Genomic DNA, 21152 nt, shown 5'->3' with positions numbered 1-21152 from the left:
GATGCTTCCAACAAAGAAATAAAGTAAGAGTCCCTTTTATGTTCTGCTCAGGGAGTGCTTTCAGCAGCTAAAAAACAATTCCACTTTCAGAAGGATAAAAAAAATAGGAAAAAATCAATACTTGAGTTCAGTCCAGGAAAGAAAAATACCCAACAGGCACATCCAGGAGGTGTGGTAATTGGAAAAAGCCTTTAAAACCCAATTGTTCCACAGGTACATTTTTCTTTTCTTTGTATCTAATAGCAAATCACATATGGGAGGTATTTTTTTTTAAGGTCTACAGGAGAAAATATATCGTAAACATCTTCTTGCCCTCCTCTGGTTGTGCTCTTGTCTAGCAGGACGTGCTCAGCTTTCAGTTTTTATCATTCCCTAAGCTGTTGGTTTGTTCCTGGCTTCTTTCCTCGTGTGCTTTGGAAGTTTTGGTGGAGTTGTGGGGAGGAGGTGAAAGAAGCAGCTGAAAGGCCATCAGGAAAGTTGGTGCCATGGTGAGGGATGAGAAAGATGTGGTTTTAAAACTCCTTTTCAGGTGGGGGGCAGCATCTCCAGTGCTGTGGTGGCCCCGTGGTGACTCTCTTGGCAATGAAAGCCCCGAGGGATGAAGTGGTTGTGGGGAGCAGGGGATGTCCACTGGTCAGTGCCCCTGGGGACAAGGCAAGGAGGGACTCATGACAGCAGCAGGAGGGAAGCTGCTCAGATTTTCAAGGTCCAAAGTGTTTTGTCTCTTTAACTTTCTGTAGTCCTTTGGTACCAAGTTTCACCAAAGAGCTCGGGTTAGCCCAGGGAGAGGAACCAGGGAACCACTGGGGTTGGAGAAGACCCTTCAGACCATGGAGTCCAACTGCTCCCCCAGCACTGCCAAGGCCACCACTGACCCACTCAGCACCACCTCTCCTGCTCAGGGCTGCTCTCACCCATCCCTTCACCCTGGGTTTGGCACCAGGGCTTGTCCTGACCCAGCTGCAGGACCTCACCCTCAGCTCTGCTGAACCTCAGGAGGTTCACGGGGGCCCTGGATAAGTCTGAATCTCTCTGAAGGCCCCGAGCAGGATGAGGACCTCAAAATACACTCAGAATACTGCAGCTCTCTCTCATTTTTTGCAACAATTCCAACGAAGAACACGAACCAAGAGTGTTTATTGTGCTCAGGGAATGGGAGCAAACAGTGCTGTGCCCTTGTCTGGTGGGGCTGGAAGGCACAGGGCTTGGGCTGCAGAGGAGAGGAGGACACTGCTCCATGCACTGGATCCCTCCTCCCGGGGCAGCTGCCCCATTCCTCATGGAAGTTGCCCTCAGAGGCTGCTCCTGGCTCCATGAGGGTCCTGCTGAGCCCCCTTGCCCTGCTCAGGACACCTCCACACTCACTGCTGGTGGCCTTGGGAGGACTTGGATATTGGGAGATTCTGGAGTGCGGATTTAGAGATGGTTCCATAGGCCTGGGAGTAGCTGCCCATGGATGCTCTGGGATCACCTGCAGCTCCCACATTGGCACTGATCTGGAACATCCTCCTGCTGGGCTTGGGGAGGGGACGAGGATCCCTGCTGGGGACCTGGGGGTGTCCTGGGTGCTGTGCAAGAAAGAGAAGTGGAGTTAGAGAGATGGAAACCTCTGACCACCCTGCTCAGCTAAGAGAGAGAGATTTTTTTCTTCAGCTGGGGAGTAGGATGGATCCTGAACATCTGTGTGGGGAATAAACACCAAATCCTCTTCTGTAAGATCAGTTATAGGATGTGGAGGAGAATGTGAGGGAATCACAGAATTTGAAGGGACCTCTAAGAGATCATCCAGTCCAACCCCCTGGCACAGCAGGATCAGCCAGGGCAGCCCAGACAGAAACACATCCAGGGGGGGTTTGGAAGGCAGCAGAGAAGGAGAGGAACCTCATCTGGAGGTTGGGGGGGTTCAGGAGGGGTTTGGAAGGCAGCAGAGAAGGAGAGGAACCTCATCTGGAGGTTGGGGGGGTTCAAGAGGGGTTTGGAAGGCAGCAGAGAAGGAGAGGAACCTCATCTGGAGGTTGGGGGGGTTCAGGAGGGGTTTGGAAGGCAGCAGAGAAGGAGAGGAACCTCATCTGGAGGTTGGGGGGGTTCAGGAGGGGTTTGGAAGGCAGCAGAGAAGGAGAGGAACCTCATCTGGAGGTTGGGGGGGTTCAGGAGGGGTTTGGAAGGCAGCAGAGAAGGAGAGGAACCTCATCTGGAGGTTGGGGGGGTGCAGGAGGGGTTTGGAAGGCAGCAGAGAAGGAGACTCCACAACCTCTCTGGGCAGCCTGGGCCAGGGCTCCCTCAGCCTCACAGCAAAGAAGTTTCTCCTCACCTGGAGCTGGAACTTCCCATCTTCCAGCTTCAACCCATTCTTCCTTGGCCTGGGCACCACCCAAAAGAGACTGAGCCCTTCCTCTTGCCCCCCAGCCCTCAGCTACTGACAGACATTCAGCAGATCCCCTCTCAGCCTTCTCTTCTCCAGCCTCAACACCCCCAGGGCTCTCACTCTTTCTTCCCAGCAGAGATGCTCAAGGCCCTTCAGCACCCTCCCAGCTCTCCAGGAGATCTCTCCAGTAGATCCCAGTCTCTCCTCAGGGATGCCCTGCCTGAGGTGATCCTGCTCTGTCAGGGGACTGGATCTCTAGAGGTCCCTTCCAAGCCCCCACATTCCATGATTCCAATCCCCCTACTTGAACTCAGCAGTCACAGAAATGCCTAAACTGAGAGGCACCAAAGCTGCTCAAAGCAGATTTTTTTTTTTTAAGATTTGGGTTAGGCCTAAAACTCCATCAGAAATTGAGTGTTTCTAAAGGCAGAGGGGCTGAAAATCATCTGTACAGATCCCAGAGATGTCAGGATGAAGCCACCTCTGTGTCCTTGGCATCTCCTGGTGGTTACTGTGGATGTTTGCCTCTCAACACTGCCTCAGGCCCAGAGTTAACTCAGTGTTGTAAAAGGCATCAGAGAAAGAAAAAAACACCCAAAATGTGGCTACTACAAACTGCAAGTTCCTGTATGAATCTACCATGTCAGAGGACAGTGAGAAACTTTGTCAGAAGTAACTGATAAAAATGTATGAACTTGGTAACTCAGTGTCCTGCTCCTCATGGAATTACCTTTAGAAAGTTGCAAAGTAAGATATTTTGCCTCCAAAATATCATTTTGTTCCCCCAAAAAAGCATTTTTGCCCATGAAAAGTGGGATTGGTTTGAGTTTTGGGTTTTTTTGTTTAGTAGGAGAGGTACTCACATTACAAATGTTCTGTACAGTCTGAGGAGGTATCTGAGCATTTCCCTGGGGGATTTGTCTCCCCAGTCTCCTGTTCTTGGAGATTCTGTCCCTGTGAGGAGGTGAAGGAGAAGGGTTCCTGATCACAGCACCAGGATTTGCATCACCTGCAGAGGAATCATAGAATGGTTTTGGTTAGAAAACACCTTGGAGATCCTGGAGTCCAACCCTGACCCCAGCACCCCCCATGTCCCTCATCCCCACATCCCCAGGGGTTTCTCTGAAACCCCTCCAGGGATGATGGGGACTCCAGCCCTGCCCTGGGCAGCCTGGGCCAGGCCCTGACAACCCTTTCCAGGGAGAAATTCTTCCCCAGCTCCAACCTAAACCTCCCCTGGCACCACTTGAGTTGTGCCAAAAGTTCCTCTTGGCCCATCCCTTGTTCCTTGGGAGCAGAGCCCGACCCCCCCTGGCTCCAACCTCCTCTCAGGGGGTTGCAGAGAGCAAAAGATGCAGAAAGAAAACACAAAAGTAGAAAAAACATGAGGACACAGAACACACTGAGGGAGGCAGAGACAGGACCTGAGCCAGGTCCTGGCCCCTCTTTTCATCTCACAAACAGAACAAAAATATTCAGAATAAAATTTGAATGTCATAGCAAACAAAACCAGTTCCAAATGGTGTGGGAAAAGAGAGCAGCAGAGACACAAAGAGAACAGAAAGGAACAGGAATGCAAGACTGAGGCAGGAAATAGACCAAGAGAACATCAAAGACTCAAAACTCCTTCAACAGTGTTTTGTTCTTATCTCATTTTCTTCCATTTCTACCCTTTCATTTTGCCACATTTTATAGGATCACAGAATGTGTGGGGTTGGAAGGGCCTCTGGAGATGCTGGAGTCCAAGCCCTGGCACAGCAGGATCAGCCAGGGCAGCCCAGACAGGAACACATCCAGGGGGGGTTTGGAAGGCAGCAGAGAAGGAGAGGAACCTCATCTGGAGGTTGGGGGGGTTCAGGAGGGGTTTGGAAGGCAGCAGAGAAGGAGAGGAACCTCATCTGGAGGTTGGGGGGGTTCAGGAGGGGTTTGGAAGGCAGCAGAGAAGGAGAGGAACCTCATCTGGAGGTTGGGGGGGTTCAGGAGGGGTTTGGAAGGCACCAGAGAAGGAGACTCCACAACCTCTCTGGGCAGCCTGGGCCAGGGCTCCCTCAGCCTCACAGCAAAGAAGTTTCTCCTCACCTGGAGCTGGAACTTCCCATCTTCCAGCTTCAACCCATTCTTCCTTGGCCTGGGCACCACCCAAAAGAGACTGAGCCCTTCCTCTTGCCCCCCAGCCCTCAGCTACTGACAGACATTCAGCAGATCCCCTCTCAGCCTTCTCTTCTCCAGCCTCAACACCCCCAGGGCTCTCACTCTTTCTTCCCAGCAGAGATGCTCAAGGCCCTTCAGCACCCTCCCAGCTCTCCAGGGGACTCTCTCCAGTAGATCTCTGCCTCTCCTCAACTGGGGAGCCCCAAACTGGAGCCAGGATTCCAGCTCTGGTCTCCCCAGGGCAGAGCAGAGCAGAGGGGGAGCAGAACCTCCCTGGACCTGCTGGACACACTTTTCCTGATGCCCCCCAGGCCACCATTGGCCTCTTGGCCACCAGGGCACATTGCTGACCCCTGGAGAACTTCCTGCCCACCAGGACTCCAAGGGCTTTCCCCAGGGAGCTGCTCTCCAGCAGGACATCCCCTCCTCTCCCCTCCTGCTTGGGGTTTTTCCTCCCCAGATGCAGGACTCTACACTTGTCCTCATTGACCTCTGTGAGGTGCATTTCCCCTGATTCCTTTACCCTCCCCTCAATCCTTTTTCTCCTTCCCTGTCCCAGGAGCTGCCCTGGAGGAGCTCAGGACTCACCCTGCCCAGCACCTCGGGTCAGGGCATTGTGCATCACATTGATCTTTGCTTGCTGGCAGAAAGTTGTTGCTAAATCTTCCCCCTGGGTGGCTGCTTCTGTCTGACCAAGGGCTGTGGTCCCAGGTTGAGTGTGTGAAGCTTTTAGAAGAGGGGGGGTTGGCTCTCTTGGGTCTCTCCTGGCAGCTACAGTCACAGAACTGGGATTTGGAAGAAGTGCCTCAGCTTTTGATGGCTTTAGTTGAATGTTTTCTCCCTGCTCTGGCTCCTTTTCCTGGTTGTTGAATTTCTTGTCAAGGATCATCTGGAGAAAGGAGAAGAAGTTGGTTTAAGCTTAACACAGCAGAGAAATAAAACACAAAAGAAAGAGTTAAAAAAGTCATCACAGAACCATCCAGTTGGAAGGCACAGCTTTTCATTCCCTTCACGTTCTCAAACAGGGACACTCTGATTGTTGCTTATTACACCTTGGACGTTGGTTTCCTCAAAAGTCAGAGAAGTCTTTTGCTACTCAAAGTGGAAAATGTGTGTCTGGACCTGGATTTTGGATGTTGGGAACAAGTTGTGTCCCAGGAGGGCAGTGGAACCATGGCACAGGGTGCCCAGGGAGGGGGTTGAGGCCTCATCCCTGGAGATGTTCAAGGTGAGGCTTGAGGAGGCTCTGAGCACCCTGATCTGGGTGAGGGTGTCCCTGAGACTGCAGGGCTGGGACTGGAGCACCTTGAGAGGGCCCTTCCCACCCAAACCACTCTCTAAATCTCCTTCTCTTGGGCAGAATCCCTCCTCTTGTCAGTTTATATCCAGGGGAGCTCTGTGGGGGTTCTCTTGCCATGTCCATGGTGAGAGTGAGGTCAGGAGATGATCTGATTTCATGAAGGCCAAAGCCCAACAGGAGACAGGAGAGGGCTGAGCCTCATCAAGAGGAATAAACTGTGCCAAATGAGTCTAATTCAGGTCTAATTAAGGTCCTTTTCAGGGTATTTAGATATGGCCACCAACTGGGAGTGTTTCTCAACAATTCCAATCTGAACTGAACCCAGAAACAAGGAGATCATTGAATCACCCTGGAATGTCTGAGGTTGGGAGGGAGCTTGGAGATCCTCTCCCCCAAGCTCCTCACCATGCCCAGGGACACCTCTCATCCAGCCCAGGTTGCTCCAAGCCTCCTCCAACCTGGGCTTGAACCCCTCCAGGGAGGGGGCAGCCACAGCTTCTCTGGGCAATCTGTTCCAGAGTCTCAGCACCCTCCTGCTGAAGAACTTCTTCCTAAGCTCCAGGCTCAGCCTCTTCTCCTTCAGTTGGAAACCATCTCCCCGTGTCCTGTCACTGGACACTCTGATGAAAAGTCCCTCTGCAGCCTTCCTGGAGGTTCCCTTCAGGGACTGGGGGGCAGCTCTAAGGTCCCCCAAGGTCAATCAACACCCCTGAGTCCTTCTCTTCAGGGCTGCTCTCCACCCACTCTGTACCCAAAGTCCTCCCAAACTGGACCCCCTATGAGTAAAATTATTCAAAACCATTCACTTGATTCTTACCTGGATTTGCTGAGACCAATCTACTGACATTTAGAGCATCTTCTCTACCTCTGCTCAGTGCTCACTTTACTCATTCATCTGCTCCTGACTCCTAACACTTTATCCCAGTAGAGTTTATTGCTTCCCTTCTATCAAATACCTTAAAAGAAATTTTAAGTAGGTTCAACCTTTTAAATTCTTTTTTATTTTTAAGGCTCAGCACCCTCACCCCAAACAATTTCTCCCTCCCTCCCTCCCTCCCCAAGATCTCCTCTCCATCTCCCCTCTCCCAGCTGCAAACCCTTCCCCCTGGGAGGCTCCCATCCCTCCAGGCCCTTGTCCCAAGTCCCTCCCCAGCTTTCCTGGAGCCCCTTCAGGACCTGGAAGCTGCTCCAAGGTCTCCCCATGGGATCCTTCTCTTCTCCAGCCTCAACACCCCCAACTCTCTCCCCCTGGCTCCAGAGCAGAGCTGCTCCAGCCCTCCCAGCAGCTCCAGGGCCTCCTCTGCACTGGCTCCAGCAGCTCCGTGTCCTTCTGCTGCTGGGGACCCCAGAGCTGGACACAGCTTTACCCCAGGGGGGTCTCAATCCCCTCCCTGGCCCTGCTGCTCACACTGTGGGGCTGCAGCCCCAGGGGGGTTCTGGATCTCTGTGGATTTCCCCCTGGCTCAGCCAGAGGAGCAGAGGAGGAGGCTGCTGGTGTTCTCCATGTTTGTGTGAGTGCTCTGAGGAGCACAAATAGAAGCACCAGACAGAATTCTGTAAGATGCTGAAGAACAGGTTACCCAGAGGATGAGGATTTGGGAAAATAAGGTAAGAGACAGTACCTCATACAATTTACTTCGATATTCTGCCACAGAGAGCTGGATGTCATCACCCAAAGGCAGGATGACATCATGATCCAGAGAGGGCTCCCTGGCAGGACAGTGAAACCTGAAGAGATGATATGTAAATCACTAAGACTAAAACCAGCACCACAGATTAACAGCATCTTAAAAAATAATTGTTAAACCACCTCTGGAGACCACAGATCACAGAATGCTTTGGGCTGAAGGGACTTTTTAAGGTCATTTTGTCCAACGTGGACATCTTCAACTAGAGCAGGCTGCCCCATCCATCCTGACTGTGCTTGGGAGATTCTGGTTAGAGAATTAAGAATTACCTTTGTCTTTTTTTTTTTTTTCCCACCATGCCTATAAAGAAAAGCTGTGCCAGGTCCCTACCAGCTCAGAAGCTGCCTGGTGGTGTTCCCCTCACCTCCTCACATAAGGGTGCTGCAGAGCCTCCTCTGCTGTCAGCCTTTTATCAGGGTTAAACACAAGAAGTTTCTTCAGAAGATCCAAAGCAGGCTGGGGAGTAGAGGGGGGCAGCATCTCCTCAAATGTTATTCTCTGCCTAGAAGTCAGAAAACAATAATTTCAGCTCCCAGTGCCTAATCCACAATCAAGACACAAATCCCAGCACTGGGCACCACGTCAAGGTGATGGCCAACCTCAGAGCTCACTCCCAAACAAACCCTGTGCCATAATCCATTGGGAGTTCCTTCCCAAACCCTGTGCCACAATCCTGGGGCACTCTGAAGTTGTGGCCTTTGATTCTCTCAAGTTTTTCCCCCCTTGATCAGGTTTGAACATCTCCCCCCCTTCTTTTGGTGTGAGGAGTGAGAGATGTCAGTAGCAAAGGGGAATATTGAGTCCTTCTGTTGTTCTTCTGACCATGCAGGAGCCCCAAATCCTCATCTGGATGTTTCAGCTGAACAGTTGAAGAACCCCATGGTTCCAGCCCACACATTTCCTTTATCATTTGCCATGAGAAGATGGAATTTCCAAGAGCTGGTTCTGCATTTTGAAATCCTGAAGGAAATTATTAACAAATATCTTTGTGGCCCCCTCTGGACTCACTCCAACAGGTCCGTGCCCTCCTCAGGTTGCTCACAAGCTCTTCCCTGAGGGGACACTTTGCCTCCTCCTTTGCAGATCAAGATCCTTTGCCCCTCTTCCAATCCCTTCATCAGCTCCCTGCTCCTTAGGGGGTAGATCTCACTTGTTGGGTTTTCTTCCCCTCTGGTCCCAGTATTCCACCACCACAGCAACCAGGTCATAAACTGCTCTCCTGGATACTTTAAACACTTCCTTTGAAAGAGCCAGACACCCACCCATGCTCTCCAGCACATGGTGATAGGTTGGGCTCCTGGAGATGGGATTTTGGGAGAAGGAGGTGCTGCTGAGCCAGTCCTTCCAGGTGCCTTCCAAGACCCCAGTCTCTGGCAGGCCAGATTTGCTCTTGGGAGTTGTCAGGGAGTCTACACATCTGCTGTGGTAGAAATCCCCTTCCTTCTGGGGTGGATCATTGATTCTGGGGATGGTGATGGGCTCGGAGGAAGGTCACAACCCAACAACAACCCCCAGGTGTTGGGAGGAGGAGAAGCCATGGTCCTGAAAGATGCCTGGAGCAAAGCCAAAGTGCTTCTGAAACTTCTCCTGAAGCCCCTTCCCCAGGAGCCCTCCTCAGAGATCACTGCTGGTACCCTTCCTTCTCCCCAGAGGAGCAGAGAGGAACCAAGCCCACAGTTCCACAAACCCTTTCCAGTTTTTCAGCACCACTGAGTTCTTTCCTGGGGTGAAGCTCAAGGAACTGCCCCCCCCAGCCAGCAGGATGGTGGCACTGCCACCACCATTCCTGGGAAAGATGCTGTCTGTGCTGTCATGGTTGAGAGGACAAATCCAGCCAGACATGGGGTAGTCCCTCAAAATGGGTATCCTGAGGTTCCCAGCCAGGTGTGCTCAGATCCCAGGAAATTCCTGGCCCAGACCCATGGCCCCTGAAGCTGCAAAGTGCACCCAAGCCCCTGATGCCAGGTGAGTGGTACCCAAACAATGTAATTCCTGGTGAGTTTTAATCACTCTTGTTGGAAAATAATCCCTCAAGCACCTCCATATAGCCCAGTTTGTCACCCACTGGGATCTTCTTCCACCTTTTTTTTTTTTTTGGGTGTATTCCAGCCAAACAGGAGCTAAGCAGCAAACGAGGAGCAGCAATCCCCAGCAGCCCCTGCACAGTGTGCACGGGAGGACTGACACTGGTTGGTGAGCCAGAGGGATGGGATGGCACCCAAAGTGGAGAGGGGGGCCCAGGTGAACCTCAAGGAGGCTCAGCAAGACCAAGGGTCCTGCAGCTGGGTCAGAACCATCTACAGGCTGGGGGATGAGGTTTCAGAAAGCAAAGAACCCAGGGATGAAAAGCTGGAGGTGAGCCAGCAGTGCAGACTTCCAGCCCAGAAGGCAAATCCCATCCTGGGATGGGATCCAAAAGTGTGGAGAGCAGATGGGGAGAGGGGATTCCAGAGCCACTGTGCTCTGGTGAGGTCTCCCCTGGAGTCCTGAGTCCACCCCTGGAGCCCTCAGCAGAGGAGGGACATGGAGCTGATGGAGCCCTGGGAATGGTCAGGGGGCTGAACACCTCTGCTGTGCAGCCAGGCTGGGGAGCTGGGGGGGCTCAGCAGGGAAAAGGCTGCAGGGAGACTCCCAGTGCCTGGAGGGGCTGCAGGAATGGTGGAGAGGGGCTGTGGGCAAGGCCTGGAGGGATGGGATGAGGGGCAATGGTTTAAACTGGAGAAGAGCAGATTTGGACTGGATGTTGGGAACAAGTTGTGTCCCAGGAGGGCAGTGGAACCATGGCACAGGGTGCCCAGGGAGGGGGTTGAGGCCTCATCCCTGGAGATGTTCAAGGTGAGGCTTGAGGAGGCTCTGAGCACCCTGATCTGGGTGAGGGTGTCCCTGAGACTGCAGGGCTGGGACTGGAGCACCTTGAGAGGGCCCTTCCCACCCAAACCATTCTGTGGTTCTGTGGTAAGGAAAGTGAGAACTCACTGGAGCACGGAGACCACAGAATGTCAGGGCTGGGAAGGGACCAGAACTGGGTCAGGACACTCAGAAATCCATCCAGATGCACTGAAGTCTCCAGAGGAGGCTCCACAACCTCTCTGGGCAGCCTGGGCCAGGGCTCTGTAACCCACACCACAGAAATCCTTCCCCATGTTGAGGTGGAACTTCCGTGCTCTGTCTCCACTCCTCCTGGCACAGGGCACAAGTGACAAGAGGTTGTCCCTTCCCTCTTGATCCCCTCTCAGTCTCCTCCTCTCCAGGTCCCTCAGCGCTTTCCCCTTTCTTCATCAGGCAGATGTTCAGCCCCTTCATCATCCTCACAGCCCTCTGGGGGACTCCCTGTCCCTCTTGGACTGGGGAGCCCAGAACTGGATGCAACACTCGAGGTGAGGCCTCACCATGGCAGAGGAGAGGGGGAGATGATGATTTGGAGATAATTTGGAGCTGTTTCTCTTGTTTGGATGGAGATAGCCAGGAGAAATCCTGCAGAGCAGAGAGGATGTTTGGCCCTGTGCCTCCTCAGCAGCCCAGAACAGGCCTGGTGGTGGCATTCACTGAGGAGAGGTCAGGTCCTGGCCAGGGCCATGAGATCACAGACTGGGTTTGGGCTGGGAAGAGACCTCAAATCCGCCCCCAGTGCCCCCCCTGCCATGGTCAGGGACCCCTCCCCCAGCCCAGGGGGCTCCAAGCCCCATCCAACCTTCAACACTGCCAGGGATGGGGCAGCCACAGCTTCTGGGGGCAACCTGGGCACCCAGGGGCTCAGCACCCTCAAATTCAAGACTTCCTTCCCCATCTCCAACCTCAATCTCCCCTTTCTCTCCAAGTTTTAACCCATTCCCCTTGTCCTCTCCCTACTCCCCCGTGTCCAAAGCCCTTCCCCAGCTTGGGGTTGGGAATTAGAGAAGGGCACCTGGCTCCTCAGCCCTGGGATCTTCCCACATTTCTTGCAGCTCATTCAGAGCTAAGGACTGGGTGGGTTCTGCCACTCATTGCTGATTTCTGTCTCTTCTCTCTCTTGCTCTGTGTTACCACCACAGGTTTGGTCACAAATCCACCAGGGGAGGAAACTGAGTCCATGCCAAGCAACCCCAGGCTTGGGGCAAGGTCAGACCCAGAGATGCCAGCCCAAATGAGCAGGGGCAGAACCAGTTCCTCAGGTGCCTGGCAGGGGGTGGGACACAGAGCTCAGGGCACACTTACCTGGAGGTCATGTGGCTGAGAACTGAGGCTCTGAAATGGGACTGCAGAGCCAAAAGATCTGCAAGAAGGAGGAGATGAGGTCAGTGCCCAGGGCAGAGCTACCAGAGCCACACAATGCAGGAGGCAAAGCAAAAACCTGCCCTAAAAAAAGCCCTAAAAATACAACTCAGTGGGACATCTACAGGAGGAGGAGGGGGATAGAATATTCCCAAACCAATCTCCTAAGCTGATTTTCTCCATTCTCATTTATTCCAGCACAGATTTTCTGAAGCTGCCACTCCTAAACCCACATGTACAGGGGCACCAAGACATCAGAGCTCAAACAATCCAGCCAGGACCCCTCCTGGGAGACACAGAGAACAAAGGGCACAGCTGCTGGCTGCCTCCCCTCTGCCCCTACTTTACATTGCTGACAACAAACCCTTTTCTCAACAAATCTGTCCCACAGATATTGTTTATTTATTTTATTGCTGACAGTTGGATGTGGGGATCTCGGAGGTGTTTTCCAACAGTGACAATGGTCACTCAGATACTCTCAGAGTCAGCAGCTGCTGTGGAATGGTTTTTTTTTGTGCTTCTGAACCTTCTTTGGTCCCCACAAAGCTGAGGCCAGGTTGGTTTTCATGGAATGTTGGCTTGGAAGGGACCTCAAGGATCATCTGAGCCAACCCTTCTCTGAGAAGAGAAGGCTGAGAGGGGATCTGCTGAATGTCTGTCAGTAGCTGAGGGCTGGGGGGCAAGAGGAAGGGCTCAGTCTCTTTTGGGTGGTGCCCAGGCCAAGGAAGAATGGGTTGAAGCTGGAAGATGGGAAGTTCCAGCTCCAGGTGAGGAGAAACTTCTTTGCTGTGAGGCTGAGGGAGCCCTGGCCCAGGCTGCCCAGAGAGGTTGTGGAGTCTCCTTCTCTGCTGCCTTCCAAACCCCTCCTGAACCCCCCCAACCTCCAGATGAGGTTCCTCTCCTTCTCTGCTGCCTTCCAAACCCCTCCTGAACCCCCCCAACCTCCAGATGAGGTTCCTCTCCTTCTCTGCTGCCTTCCAAATCCCTCCTGAACCCCCCCAACCTCCAGATGAGGTTCCTCTCCTTCTCTGCTGCCTTCCAAACCCCCCCTGGATGTGTTCCTGTCTGGGCTGCCCTGGCTGATCCTGCTGTGCCAGGGCTTGGACTCCAGCATCTCCAGAGGCCCTTCCAACCCTGAACAGTTTATAATTTTATGATTTTCAGACCAAAAAGTCCAGTTTGCCTTTACTCTGCCAGCCCCCTGAAGCAGGACACTCTGGTTTAAACTGTTACCCTCTTATAAAGCTCAGAAATGTTTTGCAGGCCTGGTTCTTGCTTCTCATCTAACCAAGTATGTGCTGATTGCCCTCCAGCTCTCACATGTCACAACTGAGTCCTTGGGAAGATGTCAGAATGACTCAGAAGAGGCAATTTCTTCCCTGATGCCACTTCCTTTCACTCTTTGAGTCTCTTCTCTACACACTGTGCCCTGTGGAGGTGTCCTACCTTCTGGAGATGGGGCAGGAATCACCCTCAGGATCTGCTCAATTTGATTCACTGTTGATGTTCCAGGGAAAAGAGGTTTCCCAAGCAGCAGCTCTCCCAGGATACAGCCAATGCTCCACATGTCCACACCTTTGGTGTATCTATGAGCAGAAGAGAGCAGAGTTAGGACTGAAACAAGTGAATATTTTCCTCTGCATGGTACATCATCTACATTGGTTTATTTTGCTGGAAAACCAACCCTGAGTGCTCCTGGAATTTAAACACCTGGGAGGTTTGAACTACAAAGTGGATGAGAGTGGGGAAATATCAGACTGGCAAAGCACAAACCAGAGAGGAGATTTCCCCTGGCAGAAACCTAGGAAATTCTAGGAAAACACAAAATATTACCAGGGCAAAGTAACACACACTGCTCGTGGTGAGCACCTCTGAAAATACAAACTGCTCTTTGGAAACAGCTGATTTTTCTGGGTGCAGTGTAGCTAAGGAAGCAGCCACAGTTATTTCAGCAAAGTTAAGTGCCAGCCAGTGGGTAAAAAGCAGTTTGCAAAACATCCCCATTTCAATTTATGATTACATCACCTGGGAGGGTTGGACCAGATGATCCTCGAGGCCCCTTCCAACCTGACAGTCTGTGATTCAAACTGGGGACACTAACTCAGCCTCTATTTATTTGCTTTTCTGATCAATAAGATTTTGTGTATTTAAGTTAAAAAAAAAATTAAAAAGGACTGAGCCTGAGTAACCAGCAGCTGAGTTAATATTTGATGACAAAAAGTTTTCTGAAAGCCTTCCAAAAAACTCTCCTCAAAGCTGGGGCAGGGGACTCAACTGTACTTTGCAGAAATGCAGATTTAAAGGGAGAAATAAGTGGGAGAAAGGATGACAAACTGAAGCTGATAAATGATGCAAAGGGACAAGCTATGAAGCCAGGAGGGAAATGCACATTTTTTTTAGCATGAATTTTGTGGTGCAGACCTGAAGCTGAAATGAACACTGAGAACTCAGACTGCTGCCACCCCACCTGCTGGCTCGGAAGAGATTTGGGGCTTGCAGAGAATAAAGTTTTCCCCATGAAGTGGTGAAGGAGTGGTGGGCTGGGCTGCCATCCCACTCCCTGGTGAGCAGCAGTTACCTCTGGGAGGAGAGGAGGATCTCAGGGGCTCGGTACCAGCGGGTTGCCACATATTCTGTCAGAGCAGGGGCCTCCTCCTCCTCCCTCAGCTGAGCCAGGGAGCGGGCCAGCCCGAAGTCACAGAGCTTAACAGAGCACTCTGCATCCAGCAGGATGTTGGAAGGCTGCAGGGAACAAAGGAGAAGGCCAGAAAAGGTTTTTTTTTTTTTTTACACATCATTCTCAGGGATCTTTGACTGGTCTCCTCCTTTGCCCATTTTTCCATTGAGGCTCTGACAGAAAATTCAGGTGAGGGATAACAAAGGTGAGGAGTGAACTCTACCTTCTGATCTCTGTGAATGACATTCCCTGAGTGGATGAATTTGGTTGCCTTCAGGATCTGGTAGAGGATGTAACTCTTGTGGGCATCCTTCAGAACATTCCCCTTCTTAATCACAGCATGCAAATCTGTCTCTGGAATGCACCACAGATGGAATGGGTGAACCAGTTGTGACCAGCAGCTCCTCAAAGCAGGGCCAAGAGAGACCTCTGGCCCAGCTGCAAGCTCTCAAGTGCACCCACAGGAGAAGTTAACACTGTAACTGTTGGGGTTTGGGTCAGTTTGGGGTGAGAAAAGGGCCCTGGAGGGGCTGGGGGTGTCCAGAGAAGGGAATGGAGCCCCCATCCCTCTGACCCTGCCAGGAATATTTCCTCACCACCAGCCCAGGGCAGAGCTGTGGCTTCTACCAGAGCCTTCCTTTCCCCAGGGCTCCCAGCAGAGCTTCAGGGAACCATTTGGGTCAGAAAAGAGTCGGAGGATCATCAGTCCAACCCTTCCCCCAGCACTGCCCAGGCCACCCCCACCCCCTGTCCCTCAGCACCACATCCCCAGGCTCTGAAACCCCTCCAGGGATGATGGGGACTCCAGCCCTGCTGCAAGGAGGCCCTGGAGGGGCTGGGGGTGTCCAGAGAAGGGAATGGAGGTGGGGAAGGGCCTGGAGCAGAAGGAGAAGGGTCTGGAGAAGTTGTGAGGAGCAGCTGAGGGCCCTGGGGGTGTTGATCCTGGAGCAGAGGAGGCTGAGGGGAGACCTTCTGGCTCTCTGCAACCCCCTGAGAGGAGGTTGGAGCCAGGGGGGGTCGGGCTCTGCTCCCAAGGAACAAGGGATGGGCCAAGAGGAACTTTTGGCACAACTCAAGTGGTGCCAGGGGAGGTTTAGGTTGGAGCTGGGGAAGAATTTCTCCCTGGAAAGGGTTGTCAGGGCCTGGCCCAGGCTGCCCAGGGCAGGGCTGGAGTCCCCATCATCCCTGGGGGGGTTTCAGAGCAACCCCTGGGGATGTGGGGATGAGGGACATGGGGGGGTGGCCATGGTGGCCTTAGGATCTTAGAGGAGGATCTAAGAGGCTTGAGGATCCTAAGGACTTGAGGACTTAGGAGGATCCTAAGACTTGAGGATCTTAGAGGCTTTTTCCAACCTTAATCAATTCATGCTTATTGTATATTTTTTGATAATAAAACTGCACACATCTCTTTTCCATGCAACTCTTCTGCCTCTCCTGCCCTTCTGCTGCTCTCTCTGCCTCCTCTCAACCAGACAGCTCTCACACCTCTATCACTCCCTTTAAATCCAATCATTTGTTCACAACTGATTTATTTATATAAACCAGACCCACCTGCACTGCTCCTACTTAAGCCTCCCTGGGTCAGTAACCCCTGTAAACCATCAACCACCTCTCCCAGCAGGGAACAAAGGGGTCTCCTCTGAGGCTGCAGTGACACCACCCCAAGTCTCACCCATGGACTCAAAGATGAGGTAAATGTCTTGGTCATTCTGGGCTGGGATAACATCCAGCAGCTTGATGATGTTTGGATGCTTCCCAAATTCCTGCAGAGGGAAGAGACCTGACAGTCAGCATCATCCCAAAAGGACACCAAGATATTTCATTTGGGTTTATTATTTGTTTTATTGTTATTATTTATTACTACAACAAGCATTAACAGGTTATCTCCTGAAAAAATAAGAAAGAAACCAATAGGATTCAAGCTTGCTCCACAGTACAACACCAGCCAGTTAATTAAAAAAAAAAAAAAAATTAACAGATCTCTGTTGTCTGAGACACTTGCTCTAAAAATCCCTCTGCATCAGATCCAGTCCATTTCATGTGCCTCTTATTTTCTTTTTTTTCCCTGAAGACAAAGAACCATTGTGGGAGGGAAAGCTGAGCAAAGTTGATACCAACATTCATAATTAAAATAACCCCAGGAGGCAGAAAGTGTCCATTTGGGGTGGGCTGAAACACTGTGGCTGCAGGGACTGAACTGGGTCTGGAGGGAGACTCAGCACCCCCAGAGATCCCTAAATGCAGATACCTGGAACTGGAGCTCAACTCTGTCCTCAGATTTGCAGACTCACAACACTGTCAAGGTACAAATAAATGTGTTTTTTTCTTATCTGAACCCAAATATAGACTCTTGATCTATTTCCACCATAAGCAGTAACAAAGAGTATTTAAAAACATACTACTTATTAAAAATAATATTTATTTTAAAAACAATAATATTTATGTTAAAACGCTAATGTTTATTTTAAAATAATAATATTTATTTTTTAAAATCACAATATTTATTTTTAAAAATTAGTATTTCTTTTTAAAATCATAATATTGAGCTCCCCCCAGCACAGTCTTATGACAACATCATCCTCTGAGGCCAAGGGAAAAATAGGTTATCATGTACAGCACCTAAAAAAATCCACAAGCCAAGACCCTCACCTGCAGCAACCCATGAAAATGCACTTGGAAAGCAGCACCATACAGCCAGGCAATAAATACCTTTGTGTTTAACTTGAGGACAGCATGCAGGACACCCATCCCAGTACTCTAAAGATGGTTTTTACCCAAAAGGAATACTTTTCAAGAGGTGCAGAGCAGTTTTGTTTGAGTATTCTTTAAGCACTTCACTCCACACTGAAGGCAAACCCCAGTGTCTCTCACTGTCTTGGAAGTGATTACAGCAAGTTATGAAAAAGTTTATTTCATTCTAAGCTAAAATAAAAAAAAAAAAAAAAATCAATCCTGCTTTATAAAAAAAAAAAACAAACACATTGCCAGCAGCAGCCCTGCTTATCCTTGCTTAAAGAACAAAAAAATTACTTTCTCAAATGCAGCCCAAACAGATCCAGAGCAACAAATAGAAAAGCTGGGGCTTCATCATCACCTGCAGAACACCCCAAAAAATCATCCAAAGGCCCAGAATCCCCACCAACATTTCTCAACAGACCTCACCCAGCCCTTCAAATACCCTTAGAGAGCCCACACTGATTAAACCAAATAATCATTATGTACAGGAAGGAATTTCAGAGACAAATGAAGCCAAACATCCAACAAATGAGTATTTCTGAGGTCTTTCCCTTTCTGCTCTCTCACTCCTGAATCTCAAGAGCCACAAACAGCTTCAGAAATAGGAGGGGGGAACCAAAATTCTTAGTGAGCACCAGATGTCATGAAAGCTTCAGGAGAAATATCCTTCTTTTTCTTCTCCCAATTAACTCCTCCTTTCCCCATCTACTCCAGAGGTGCTCTGTTCCCCAAGGTGACCTAAATCCCAAGGTAATTCCCTTCTAAGGAATTGTTCTCTGTTTCAGGCTTAAAGAATGACTAAAAAAATAACTAAAAATCATCCCTTTCCTACCTAAACTTGACAGCCTTAGGAAACATCTTCCTGCCAGTTGTGTCCTTAGAAAATCACAGTTATAACAACACTGTCAGTGTGGGGGAATGGAGAGAATTTTAATGCCACTGATAAATCATCAGGTTCAGCACGTGCTCAGGTCCAGAAAACAAAAGCAGCCTTCAGGAATTCCACACAGAACTTCCCTTTCCCTGTTATTATTGCAAGGGCTCCAGTTGCTGCCCACACGACAGAGGAAAAAAATAAAATCCTTGGCATGAGATCTCTTCCCCACCCCTGGCAGCTCAGATTTAAGAACAGCCCTTTCTGTCCATGAGGAAGTGACAGGCAGTGAGGGTCCATCTGCTGCTCCCTGAGCAGAGAAACTCCTGAGAAATGGGGAAAGAAAGGGCAATCTCCCCAAATCAGCCCAAGTCCCCACTTCATTCAGGAGTTTTTGCCCTCATGGGAAGGCTGCTTCCCAAGATGGTACAGACATGGAATTAAAAGAGTTGTCAACATCTGACCGTGGCAGTTTGAAAAAAAAATTGGGGAGAAAAAGGTGTGAACAACACCACAGATAATTAAAACAGAGAGGAGGGAGGAAAATGGACCTTACCTGCAGGAACATTATCTCCCGGAATGTTCTCTAGAAAAAAACAAACAAAAAAAGTTTATTAGCACCTCAATAGACTGCCAGGACAGAGTATGGATGAGCACTGAGAGGGTTCAATCCTTTCTGGTGTCTAAAGCAGAGCAAAAGGTAGGGAGGAGAGGAAAAAAGCAGCTGCTCAGCAAAGAGCCACGAGTGTGCTGCCTCTGCTTGGACACCAAGCCCTAAAAACACAGAATCACAAAATCAGGGAATGCTCAGGGTTGGAAGGGCCTCTGGAGATGCTGGAGTCCAAGCCCTGGCACAGCAGGATCAGCCAGGGCAGCCCAGACAGGAACACATCCAGGGGGGGTTTGGAAGGCAGCAGAGAAGGAGAGGAACCTCATCTTGAGGTTGGGGGGGTTCAGGAGGGGTTTGGAAGGCAGCAGAGAAGGAGAGGAACCTCATCTGGAGGTTGGGGGGGTTCAGGAGGGGTTTGGAAGGCTCCAGAGAAGGAGAGGAACCTCATCTGGAGGTTGGGGGGGTTCAGGAGGGGTTTGGAAGGCAGCAGAGAAGGAGAGGAACCTCATCTGGAGGTTGGGGGGGTTCAGGAGGGGTTTGGGAGGCAGCAGAGAAGGAGACTCCACAACCTCTCTGGGCAGCCTGGGCCAGGGCTCCCTCAGCCTCACAGCAAAGAAGTTTCTCCTCACCTGGAGCTGGAACTTCCCATCTTCCAGCTTCAACCCATTCTTCCTTGGCCTGGGCACCACCCAAAAGAGACTGAGCCCTTCCTCTTGCCCCCCAGCCCTCAGCTACTGACAGACATTCAGCAGATCCCCTCTCAGCCTTCTCTTCTCCAGCCTCAACACCCCCAGGGCTCTCACTCTTTCTTCCCAGCAGAGATGCTCAAGGCCCTTCAGCACCCTCCCAGCTCTCCAGGGGACTCTCTCCAGTAGATCTCTGCCTCTCCTCAACTGGGGAGCCCCAAACTGGAGCCAGGATTCCAGCTCTGGTCTCCCCAGGGCAGGGCAGAGCAGAGCAGAGGGGGAGCAGAACCTCCCTGGACCTGCTGGACACACTTTTCCTGATGCCCCCCAGGCCACCATTGGCCTCTTGGCCACCAGGGCACAGTGCTGACCCCTGGAGGATTTAAATCAGGGAGAATCCAATTTGTGCATCCCCATGGAGACACTTCTTCCTCAGGGACATCACACAGAATTCTGCAGATGTCATGATACACAAAGCTTGACATTTATTGCTCATTTTTACCCTAATATCACTGTAGGCTGTGTTATTACATGTGTAACTATCAAACAACTGAACATCTTCCAGAGTCATAAATCTTGAAAATATCTCTGAAATCCCACCATGACTTTCAGGACATGTTGGGACAGTGATTTCTCACCTGAGCATCAGTTCTGTTCCTGAAAGCATCAAAAATCTTTTTAACAGCCACGATTTCACCTGTCCTGCGATCAGCTGCTTTCCACACAATGCCATAAGCCTGGGGAGAAAAAAGGAGAAATGAGGAGTGCACTGAGACAGCTTCAGCATGGTTCAACCCTTCAGTGTGGAACGGGGATGGATTCAACAGAGGGGATGAACAAAGAACAATCACCACCTACAGCGAAAAAAAGAGCTCAGGTGCTCCTCACAACTTCTCCAGACCCTTCCCCAGCTTCAATCCCCTTCTCTGGACACCCCCAGCCCCTCCATGTCCTTCTGCTCCTGAGGGGAATTCTCTTCCAGAAGCCACAGAAAGTTACACTGCTACTATTTTTTATTGTTTTTCTTCTCTGTTCGGCACAACACTCATTATAAACTCCACTTGTTTTTTTTCCCCTCACTGCTCCCAGCTCTGCAGCACCGGGACTGCCCAGAGCTGGGAAACCAAAACCCACAGAACTGAGACTGCCCCTGCCCACCCCAACCCCCCTCAGACCTTAAACCCCCTCAGACCCTAAACCCCCTCGGACACTTTCCTCACCCCAAACCCCCTCAGACCCTTTCCTCACTTCAAACCACCTCAGGTCCAAAACCCCCTCGGACTCCTTCCTCACCCCAAACCCCCTCGGACACTTTCCTCACCCTAAGCTCCCTCAGATCCCCTCAGACCCTTGACTCACCCCCTATCCTCTCATACCTCAAAGCTTCTCAAACGCCTTCCTCACCCCAACCTCCCCAGACCCCATCCTCGCCTCAGACCCTTTAGGAAGGTCACTCACCCCCTTGCCCAGCCGCTGCTGGATGCGGTATTTGTGCCCCACGATCGCCTCCACCTCCGGGGCGCTCATGGCGGGAAGGGGCGGGGGGAGCGGGGCGCTCCCTGTTAGGCGCCCGTTGCCATGGGAACGGAGCGGAGGGAAGGGCCCTAAGATGGCGGCGGTACCGGGTTGGGGGGGGAGGGAGGTTCGGGGCTGTGGACCCGCGAAATGCTGAGGGGTGGAAGGACTTCTGGAGATGCTGGAGTCCAAGCCCTGGCACAGCAGGATCAGCCAGGGCAGCCCAGACAGGAACACATCCAGGGGGGGTTTGGAAGGCAGCAGAGAAGGAGAGGAACCTCATCTGGAGGTTGGGGGGG

The 21152-nt window shown here is 51.3% G+C and overlaps 1 protein-coding gene and 1 pseudogene across 1 annotated transcript; both read right to left on the bottom strand.

Annotated features, from left to right (window-relative positions):
* Positions 1–19: 19 nt before the first annotated feature.
* Positions 20–20896, bottom strand: MAPK15 (mitogen-activated protein kinase 15). Its single transcript, XM_071738638.1, has 14 exons — positions 20797–20896; positions 19977–20075; positions 18599–18628; positions 16105–16195; positions 14656–14786; positions 14334–14497; positions 13202–13341; positions 11699–11756; positions 7869–8006; positions 7439–7544; positions 5105–5405; positions 3229–3374; positions 1366–1568; positions 20–236 (listed from the first exon to the last, which is right to left on the bottom strand). Exons 1-14 carry the CDS (start codon positions 20863–20865, stop codon positions 128–130), a joined length of 1785 nt encoding a protein of 594 aa, XP_071594739.1. The 5' UTR covers positions 20866–20896; the 3' UTR covers positions 20–127.
* On the bottom strand, positions 8675–9801 carry LOC139793743 (diacylglycerol O-acyltransferase 2 pseudogene; annotated as a pseudogene).
* Positions 20897–21152: the final 256 nt, after the last annotated feature.

Source organism: Heliangelus exortis, chromosome 2 (assembly GCF_036169615.1).
Source record: "Heliangelus exortis chromosome 2, bHelExo1.hap1, whole genome shotgun sequence".
NCBI classification, from domain to species: Eukaryota; Metazoa; Chordata; class Aves; order Apodiformes; family Trochilidae; genus Heliangelus; species Heliangelus exortis.
The sequence above is the reverse complement of the archived record's forward strand: the minus strand, read 5'-3'. Positions and strand labels throughout refer to the sequence as shown.